Below are 11217 nucleotides of genomic sequence, written 5' to 3' on the forward strand. Positions count from 1 at the left end.
AAGATGAAACTATTTTGACGAGAGAAGTATCTTCGTCATGACATGGAGGAATCTGTTGTGCAAGGTCAAAAACAAGGCAATACAACAAACTTGTTGAATCATTTGAACAAATAATACCCAAGGCGATGAAGCTGAACGCCCGCGCACGTAAATATTAGCAGTTTAGGCGCAGCCACCGGACGTGAAAGCAGCAATCAATCGTGTCATCTTTTGATCATGCACATTTGCAAGTAGCAATGTAGGATCATAACTTAAAAGATGCAATTTACAAGCAATGTAAAGTCGATCTTTATAGCTCACTTAAGTGTATGAGGCCATACCGCCTCTCTTTCCTGCCACTGTTTGAAACACGCGGATATATTTATTTTTGTGCCCTGCCATAGTCATTGTGCCAGGGCATGCTCCCGATCTCCCTGGTTTAAAACAATAAATATGCACTTTTCCTCATCAAACAAGCTGCTCTTTAAACGCACAATGATCCGCTCTCGGGCGACAGTTTTCTTCTTCCTGAGGAATGGTCAGAGGCTCTCTTTATACTCCAGAGAGCCTACAATTTGGTGAGCAACAGCAGAGTGTGACGTGTGCTAGAAAAATGTCAAGCCTCGCACTGTCCCCCTTTCCAAATAATCCTTAAAGAAAAGTCAACGCAAACATTTTTTTTTTTCAAGAATATGTTCTATGCAAGCCCACTAGTTGAAACAGGGCATTCTGATAAATATTGCGTTTGTGGAATAAGTGTTAATCCACTCGTTTTTAGCCATCTCTGGGGGCGGCCATTTTGTCTTCTGTCGACTGAAAATGACATCACAACTGCTCGCAACGACCAGTCACGGCTCAGATTCAGAAAACAGGTCAGCCGTGATTGATCGTTGTGAGCAGTTGTGATGTCATTTTCAGTCGACAGAAGACAAAATGGCCGCCCCCGGAGATGGCTAAAAACAAGTGCATTTTGCCGCTTAACTTATATTCCACAAACGCAAAACTAATCAGAATGCCGTGTTTCAACTAGTGGGCCTGCTGTGAACATATTCTTGAAAAAAGTATGTTTGGGTTGACTTTCGCTTTAAACACAAGATTACTTGAATAGCTCAATTGTTCCTCTCCATGCTCTTTGATCACAGGGGAAAAATGGGTGGTCTCAAAAGTGCTACAGCAAGACAATGGGAGGGAGTGAGGTGCGCGAGGACGTTGATCAGCACAAAGTCATGTGACACCTTGACGTTACCAAGGCTGCGCCGACTTCCTCTGTACTTTCCATTCGAATAAATCCAGCTGTTCTGCTCCGGTCTGTTCCAGTCTGAACTGTCCTTCAGACACTGATGGGATCTATCTGGAATGTGCGTGAAAAAGCTTAAATCCTGTGCACACAGTGGTATTGTTTCTTACGGTGCCACTTTATTGGAGCCTGTGCAGCTCAGATGGGTGGGAGACAGAAAAATGGCTCGCGGTCGCACGCCTCCCCTCGACTGTTTTTCCCAAGACTTGACGCCAGATTATAAGAGATCAGAGAGCGAGGTGGCGGCCAATTATGTGAGCGACGCGGCCACTCGGCCATCATCGGGTATTGTTGAGGCTCCTTCGTGCCCAGAAAGACTCCCTGGGGGACAGCAGTCAGCTTGACTATTGTTTCCTGGTTACAGACAAACACTTTTTGTGTATCTCATGGGCTGACGACAGCACAATTTTTAATTTTTATCCAGATATCACTTGTGACTGAAAACGCAAACTTTGGAAACTTTTGAACTTTTTGGGAGAAACAACAGCGTTATCCTTTGATCCATCTTTTTTTTTTTATAGCGATGGCCCTCATTATGGCCGTGGATGGGCTCTAGCCTAGCATACCAATGAATACTTTAAAGAGGTAGTCATGTCAAACATATTTTTCTCAAGAATATGTTCCCAGCAGGTCCACTTGAAACACAGATTTCTGATTAATATTGTGTTTGTGGAATAAGAGTTAATCCACCAGTTTTTAGCCATCTCTGGGGCGGCCATTTTGTCACTTCTGTCGACTGAAAATGACATCACAAACGCTCAGGGCTCAGATAACAACCAATCATGGCTCAGCTTCAGAAAACAGGTGAGCTGTGATTGGTCGTTACCTGAGCCCTGAGCAGTTGTGATGTCATTTTCCTCTTTAAGGGGAAGTCAACGCAAAAAATGTTTTTTCAAGAATATGTTCTAGGCAAGCCCACGAGTTGAAACAGGGCATTCTGATAAATATTGCGTTTGTGGAATTAGAGTTAATCCACTCATTAACATCATTTTGTCTTCTGTCGACTGAAAATGACGTCACAGCTGCTCACAACGACCAATCCCGGCTGAAATTCAGAAAACAGGTCAGCCGCGATTGGTCATTTTCAGTCGACACAAGACAAAATGGCCTCCCCCAGAGGTGGCTAAAACGAGTGCATTTTGCTGCTTAACCTATATTCCGCAAACACAAAATCAATCAAAATGCTGTCTTTCAACTAGTGGGCCTGCTGGGAACATATTCTTGAAAAAAATATGTTTGGGTTGACTTTCGCTTTCAGGCATTTGACGCCATCTATATAGCATTGATGAAAGAGCACCAAAAATGCAAATAGCAAACCGAGCACTTTATGGACAGAGACTTTTCCTTATCTTATTGAAATGTTTCATGGGCAGCGCAGCTTACAGTAATAAATGCCTCTTCACTGATATGAATCAGACATTTGATTCATATAAAAATATAACATTCTTTCTCTTGTTTTTTCAGTGTTATCTCAGTTTGTAGTTTACAAAGTACAAGAATCTCCATATTGACACATTACTCTCCATCTGGCACACAACCGTTGCCCTTAGCTAACCGCGCTGTATCCGCTCCAAACAGTTGATTTTATCATTATGGTACATGCTAATAAAGTTCATCTCAAAGTGATGCATAGCTTTTATCCCCTCAGCGGCTCCGCGGAAGCTTGCAGGCAGCTTGGAGGTTACATAAATGTTACCTCTAGTCGCTCTTCTCAATATTTTTTTGCTCCTTTCCTCTTTTGTGGTGCACATTCCTCAGAGGCAAGTGCATTTGGAGGCAGATGGAGAGCTTTTCTGTACATTTACAGGAGTAATTAGTGAAGCTTGATGGACTTCTGCCTCTTCGAGTGCGCTCTTTTTTTTTTTTTTTTTTCCTTTGGTTGGATTTCTTTCTCTCGCTCTCAGCGTTGTTGATTTCCTAAGAGTGCTCCCGAGCTCGTTTCTACTTCCAAGTATTGTTCCCAGTGGGCGGCTGGGCCAGAGGAGGCTCTGCTTTGTCTTCTTCAACAACTGTGATTGCAACGATGCATTGTTGTGTGTGTGGTCACTGTTTATTGCAGTCGCACAACCGTGTTGCTCTCTTTTCCTTGTTATATTTTTTTTGTAATCCCCCATAAGGTGTTTGTGGTGTTTTTGTGGCTTGGCTTGCGAGAAGGAAAACAAATATTATTCTTTCTGCAGGTCCGCAGGATTAAATAGTTGATCGCTTTAATGATGAGTTTCCATTTTGATTGCAGGTTTTGCTATTGACATCTTGTGCAACTCCACCCTGTTTCTAGCTCTATGTATAGTTCGCAGGTAACTTGTTTTTTTACTTCATCTTACTGGAATTGAACGGAATCGAAATAAAATATCAGCCTCCACCCAGAAATTTCTCTCATAATGTCTGCGTGGATATTTTTCCAGAAACAATGCTTCATATTAAGCTACAGTGTTAACCAGAAGCCCGGGCTTCCTTTTCTAATTAATATTGAGGTCGACTCTCGAGGGGCATTGTTCGCTGCCCTGACGACACTGAGTTGAGTCGCATAGCCAAGCATAACAGCTCCGAGTGAGTGGGGGTGTCTTGTAGCTGCACAGGATGGTCATAAAATCAAGATGGCTCCTGCTGCCAACTTTTGTGCGCCAACGAAAATACAAAACTACAAGGAGGAGAGTGCGGTGAAGCAAGAGGGATTAAGCAAAGCTGCAGGAGTCAACAAGGATTTGGAGGAAGGCAGGCCGGGTTTCTGGCACCTGTTCATGATTATAGGTGGCATGACTTACGAGTTGCTGAGCACGTATCATCGCGTAAACAAGCACATAGGCGATTGTGCACCACTCGGCCATCGTGTAGTCCGCGATCCACGCGGCCATGGGAGAGTCCATCCTTTCAGTGATGGTCGACTGTACTGCAGTGTTAAGAGCAAAGGAACAGCTGGAAGCTAAGCTAACGTTTGCGTGTGTGTTTATTTTGGTCATTTTTAGCAATTTCTCATCAAAGGCTACATTGACACGCCGATGATGAATTTCTTTTTTTTGCTTTTTTTTTTTTTACCTATTTCCTTTGTGGTTTAATGATGCGTCGTCTTATGACGTCACACTTACATTCCAACACTTTATTGAACATCAGAAATATACAACTCTAAACCATCAGTCAGTCGGGTTGGAGCTATGGATTGTTTGACATAAACGGTCGAAACGGCCATTTGACGTCCAATCTGGGTGAACAGAGGGTTGTAGATCCACGAAAGCTTGTCAAGCATGTTCATTGCCGATGAAAATTGGGGAGTTGACGTTGGTACTGAGTGTCTTGGGCTAGGCCATTGGGTTAAAAGTTGTGGTCAAAAGACGTCCTCCACTTGGAAAGGCGTGGGGTGTGCAGTACCACAAATCCCCAGCAGAGGGTGGACTCCTTGTATGGTAGAGGTTAGTATTTGTGTTTGGGTCAGTTAGTAATTTTCAAAGTCAAATTACGTGTTTAAAAATGTGATGTCATAAAATGGTGAAGGACTGGGGAGGAGGGGTGCACCAATAGTGAGAAGAGCTGTGTCAAACTGAGTAGTGGTTATTCCTTTTATGACATATTTGTATCAACATTTTTTAGGAAGAGGAAATCAGATGAATTCATTGGAAAAAAAAAATCTGAACATGGAATTTGATCTATGATTGTTATCACTGGGTGTCTGTGTTATTTACTTGAAGTACTGTAATAATGGATTAATGGATTTCACTATTTGGCACAGTTACCTCACGCCCAAATGCTGTCTAGATAAGCTGCCACTGAAATCGAAATTAAAGAGGACGAGAGTTTTGTGTGTGAAACTTTTGAATAAACAAGCAAGAAAAATGTATTGCAATTCTATTGACGTTTAGGAAAGACAGAAAACATAAAAAAATGACAAATAAAAAAGGCTTCTAGTAGTCTGGAATCTGATTCCTTGAGCCGATGAAACCAATGTCCTCTTGTATCATGATGGGGACTAGAAAAGGAAGGAGGAAAGCAACTGCTCCAAAACATACCATGTGTCAAACCCTGGTTTTTTTCAGAGGAAGTGGGAAAATCTTCATAGGTGCCCATTGTCAACTAGAAAAATGGTGTGATGGTGTTGGCATACACATTGACTAGTGATTGATGATTACAATGGTCAACAAATTGTTACTATTTTTTTTTAAATCCGAAATGCAAGTAAACTTTTCTAGATGTTTTTGGTTTTTTTAGCTCTGATTCCAAATCTGCCCTTGTTATTTCTCTGTCACATTAGAGTTTTCATAATTAACAATCTAATGTGTAATATAGTAATATATTTAGCAATATTTAGGAATTGGGGGTTAGGTTCAGCAACAGATGGAATTTTGTTCTGAAACCTCATAACTATAAATAACAACGCATGGTATAAAGTCTGTGTTGCGCATGTCAAAGTTAAAGGAAAAAAAAATGAAAAGATCCCAAAAACTTGAATAAAGACATTTTTTAAAATCGGTGTCAAAAGTACAGTCATGGACACATAAAGCCATCGCTGATTAAAATTTGCTGTTGACCAGTGAAGGCCATCTATTTGATGACCGGGGGTCCTTGATTCATGATTGTAGCGACATACAAGGATTCGAAGTTACGAACAGCACAGAATAGAAAGTGAAAGAGACACACATGATTACTGCCATACTTTTGTTTTATATTTATGGACTGGAAGTGATTCATCATACAAATATTTGCTATTGTTAATCATGACGTTACTACTGCAGCAACTTAGATGAGTAATAGACGACGGGGTGTTCTGGAGTAGAAATTTTGGATAATGTTGCCGCTTTACAAATGCAACCGAGGACCACCTGAATATTTTAAATGTAAAGATAAGCTTTCCCCATCTGTTGCGTATTTCTGTTTTGCTTTTCTTTAAGACAAAAGCAATTAGTATTAAATTGTTCTGCGAATTTTTAGACCGTATGTCTAAAATGTCTCGTCATAGAACTACTGTACTGTAGGTTTGTTGTTTGTTTCTTTGTTTCCTGCCATTGTGTGAAGCATGTTTATTTTCTCACTGAGTGCAAACTTTCCCAAAACCGTCCAGTCGCCGCGTGAACCAAAGTCGCGTCGGTGCGCCTTCCACGTCGGAGGCGTTGAGAAGAAGCCCTGGTCTTGTGTCACGCTCTCCAAAGCATGTTTGTTTTTACATCTGCAGCACAACAATACCGGACCCGCCCTCCCCCACATACACACACGCACACTCTGCACATATGCCTCACTGAGAAAACACGCTTTAGCCATAACAAGTGTGCAAACAGGAGCTGCTCTCCGTAGGAAAAGCTGCTGTCACTTCCCGGGATCGGAGCTGACTCACCGCTGTCCCTTTATACTCTCCCCAACATGAAAGTGGCCCCAAAAGTCAGGAAAACAAGGCTTGACGTTTCTTGGCTCCGTTACATCACAATACAGTACGCTCCTGGGAATACAAAAGACAAATGCTGCCTTGATGTTTGGAATAATAAATACTGACATGTGTCCCATGGTCAGGGTAAAGAAAGCCCTTTTGTGTTCATACGCCTTTGAATGGAGGACTGTGAGAAGTTGACTTTTTCGATTTGAAACAACACAGGTGACTTTTTTTTTTCCCAGCTTCCACCCCGTTTCCGTTTCCACACTTATGTCCTCCGCGGGGGGTTTTAATTAAGTGTGTTGCCGCAACAACATGCGTACGTGCTCCCACCCACTTATTGCTCTGTGAGGCTTCCTTCTTCTCTGTTCATGGCTCTCAACTGCAGCTGCGTTTTCATCACGAGCGCCAGCGTGCTTGAAACAAAGACGTCTGTTTTAGTGGGGATGTGTAGGTGCTCCTTGGAGTATTAGTTTTATTAAACATTTTTGGGGTTTCCAACGTCTGATTTGACTCGGGATCACAGAGGCTTGGAGAAGGGAGTGTTCGCAAAAGTGGTCATGACCCCGGCCGGCTCGCCCTTTTCCTGCATTTCAGATTCTGGACGAGATCGCGGAGCATGGAATTCGAATCTATCAGCTACCTGATGCCGACTCGGATGAGGATGAGGAGTTCAAGGAGCAGACCAGAGTCCTCAAGGTGAGTGGTCCACGTTGTAACTGTCTCCACCTGCTGGTGATAAAGTTGACCTTCAGCTTCTTTCACACACCTTTACAAAAAAGTAAAACTCATACATTGCATAGTCATTAAACGCATAGTAAAATACATTGGTGAATTCCTACCTAATTTCGATGTTAAGAATCTTTTTTTTTTAATGTAATGTTCTACTTGCTAGAGCTAGTGAATTTGGGATTTTTGTTAGCACCCCTTTTTAGCAAGCTCAGGGGCGGCTATTTTGTCTCTTCTGTGGACTAAAAATGATAACACAGTTGCTCAGGGCTCAGGTAAAGGCCAATCACAGCTCAGCTTCAGAAAACAGGTGAGCCGTGATTGGTCATTGCCTGAGCCCTGAGCAACTGCGATGTCACTTTCAGTCGATAGGAGTGATAAAATGGCCGCCTCCGGAGATGGCTAAAAATGGGTGGATTTTGATGCTTAACTCATATGTCATATTAACCAATCATATTGCCTTTTTCAACTAGTGGGACTGCATGGAACATATTCTTGAAAAAGAAATATGTTTGGGTTGATTTCCTCTTGAACGGGCTGTTAACACTGCCATATTGATGCTATTTGTTAGCATATCCATGGTGGTTTGGATTGTCCGTTAGCATTTTGCCAGCGGACGTCCCTAATGCAATGTAATGTTAAGTACACAACATGAAATTCTCAATTTTAGTTTAGTTTGATAGTAAACTGCAAGTAGGAACGACAATAAACAGCTTGAAAACTCTTTTTTTTTTTTTTTGCCAAACTGCTGCTTGTTGTGAAGTGAATTGAGTTCAAGGAAACCATTTAGTAAACGAAATGAAATTCCCCTAAATGGTCTAATTTAATTGAGATGCACCTGTATCTTCTCTACTCAGGCGAGCATTCCTTTTGCTGTGATTGGCTCCAACCAGCTGATCGAGGTGAAGGGCAAGAAAATCCGCGGTCGCCTTTACCCGTGGGGAGTCGTGGAGGTGGAGAACCCTGAGCACAACGACTTCCTCAAACTGCGCACCATGCTTGTGTGAGTCCCAAGAATCCGACCCGAACCTTCTTCCAGCGACTTCAGAAATGTGCCTCAGAGCACTACACGAGAGTCTGAAAACCTAATCACACGTTTGCTGTGCATGGACGTTGCAGGACGCACATGCAAGACCTGCAGGAGGTGACTCAGGACCTGCACTACGAGAACTTCCGCTCAGAGAGGCTGAAGAGAGCCGGAAGGTAAAATGCTTTTATGCCAGATAACGCCGCAGAGGAGCTGCTTGCTTTCGCCTTTCATGCCGGAATGTTTGGTTCCCTGTAGAGCTGTGGATGAGGATGTGATGGATAAAGACCAGATACTGCTACAGAAAGAGGCGGAGGTACACACACACACACACACCCACATGCAGTAGCCAAATGAGTTGTGTGTGTATTGTTTTCGCGTTTGGCCCATGCAGCGTGCACATCATTTGGCAGCGGGCAACTTCCTAATGATCCTGTTTGTGTTACAATCTTGAGCAGGGGGCTGCAGTCAGAGCTGGTTGTAAACAATATTATATACGTCGGCCAGTATATGACCTCACTTCCTTTCCGGATGCCTTGGCCCACTTTTATGGTGGGAATGACCTCCATATGGAGAGAGAAAGAAAGAGGGGAAAAAAAGCTCAGACAATGGCCCTCTTGAAATACAACGTTATTTTGTATAGTTTGTGGTACTCCAAGAGGGTTTTTTGGTTGTTGAGATGTATCATAGAACAATCTAAACCGTAAATACATGCAATACGAAAGGATAACAACAACAACAGTCATTTTGCATTTTGAGTGAAGCACTTACCTAAAAGTACCTTTGATTTGCCATAATTATATATATGTATATATATATATGTATATATTTATTTTTATTTTTTTTCAAACCTTAGGGTAAAAGAGCGTCTGAAAATGTCTGTCAGTGAATAAGTTAAAGGTGGAAGGTGTCAACTCGAAAATGCTCTTTTCAATAATATATTCTACGTGCCGCCACTCGTTTTAACACGGTATTCTGAATAATACTGCGCTGGTGGAATAGGAATTAAAGCAGATTAATCCACCCATTTTCATTCATTACAGGGTGCAGCCATTTTGTCATTCTCCCACCCTCATCTGTCGAATGAAATTGACGTTGACATTTTTCCATCAGGTTGGCCTTGTGAACGTCACATACGCAAACCCAGAAAAGTTGTCAATAATAATGGATAGAATGAAAAATACTAAAAATATAAAACCGACATGAATTAACCATTTTCACTACTTAATGTTTTTTACCAGTTAAAAAAAATGTAAAAATTCCACTGCAAAAAAATTCTACGTGTGTAATTCTCCTTTCTCCTCACAAGATGGCGGCAGATAGCCCAGGCGATTTAACTGGACGCTTTCTGCAGTATTTTGTCCAAATGATATTTTCATTCCCTCTGCCGGTCATCATTATCCTTTTATATTGTTCTTTGACTTTCCCTTAGCTGAGACGCATGCAAGAGATGATCGCTCAGATGCAGGCGCAGATGAAGATGAAGTCAGACGAGTGAAAACGCGCACACGCACACAAACGCCATGCTGTCACCCTATACAACCTGCAAAAGTGTCTCCCAGTTTTCTGCACCTCCATGTTTCCTTCACATTTGCTATCATTGTATGACATTTTAGTTTTATTTCTTTTTTATATGTGTCTTTATGTAGTCTCTCTACAGTGAATTAAAATTAGTTGGTTGATACTGTATACACTATGATCTGTCAGGCTGCCAGATGATACAGTACTGTCACACTCATGTTTACCAAAAGGTTTTCTGTTTAGTCTTAATAGTCCATTGTGGGACTATTATGAACTGTTTGCTTCTGTTTAAGTCACACACACCGTATTTTTCTGCCTAATATTTTGTCCTTTTGAAAGTTTCAAAGGCTATTAGAATAGTCATCATACTACACTCACAGATGGTGTTTAAGTGCCGAGTTGCCACTATTGTATTTATAAGGCGTATGACGTCAGTGTCTAATCAAAAGCTCATGTTTCGCAAAAGCATATTTACAATACGGTGATACCTTGACTTAAGCGTTTGCGAGTTTTTCAAGGTACAAGCCATCAATTGGAATATTTTTTTGTCTTGAATAAGTTATGAATGCGAAATGGTGGCAGTGAACTTCACAACAAGGAGCAGATATTCAGCAATTCTTAAAAAAATATGCCAAGTGCTTGGTTTGATTTCTTTAATGCCATTCAAAGTAAAACTAAACAAGTGAATTACACGTATATTTAATCAAACCACATAACTTTCCCAAAAATCCACTAGCATAACGCTAACATATAATGGGAAATGCCATAGACAGATTAATAAAACTAGCATTGATATCATGGTTGTTATAAACCTTTAAACAATTTGTATTTTAGCACAAACAGCAACAACACATGAAGACAGCATATAACAGTACGGTACAAAAGTGTTGTCACGGAACACATTCAACTGTTGAAGTCAAGGCACCACTCGATGGACTTTTGTTCATGGCCAGTTTTTGCAGAACCTGAGCAGTAGTCAGTTTGGTATTTTCATGTCAAAAATATTGTTTTGTGGACTCTTGTATAGAATGTCATCACTGATGTGCTATTCACACGACTTTTATACTACCATGCAAACGTACACTCGTTAACCACGACTGATCCAGTTTACTTCCACTGCAATAAAAGATTGTTTTTAGAAAATATTTCTACTCCCTGGTTATTACTGTTTTCATTTTGCACCGGATGCTGAAGTAACATCTTTTTCGATCCCTGCTCACACCCCACCTGTACTTTTGTAACTCTCTCCTTGATGGTTTACCACCTAAACATTTGCGTAAACCCCCAGTGGGCAAGAACTCACAAACGCAC

General features: G+C 41.5%; 1 protein-coding gene across 2 annotated transcripts in view; it reads left to right on the plus strand.

Moving 5' to 3' along the window:
- The window catches only part of LOC147147427 (septin-2), a 29144-nt gene extending 18093 nt beyond the window's left edge, over positions 1-11051 (plus strand). For both annotated transcript variants that reach the window (XM_086032088.1, XM_086032089.1), the window contains exons 8-12: positions 7227-7328; positions 8216-8361; positions 8478-8561; positions 8644-8701; positions 9818-11051. In XM_086032088.1, coding sequence (XP_085888214.1) covers positions 7227-7328; positions 8216-8361; positions 8478-8561; positions 8644-8701; positions 9818-9883 — 456 coding nt within the window. In that variant the 3' untranslated portion in view covers positions 9884-11051. The remainder of the gene's footprint in view (positions 1-7226; positions 7329-8215; positions 8362-8477; positions 8562-8643; positions 8702-9817) is intronic.
- The last annotated feature ends 166 nt before the right edge of the window (positions 11052-11217 follow it).

Source organism: Filicampus tigris, chromosome 5 (genome assembly GCF_054856515.1).
Source record: "Filicampus tigris isolate MCC_2025a chromosome 5, RoL_Ftig_1.0, whole genome shotgun sequence".
In the NCBI taxonomy this organism is placed as follows: Eukaryota; Metazoa; Chordata; class Actinopteri; order Syngnathiformes; family Syngnathidae; genus Filicampus; species Filicampus tigris.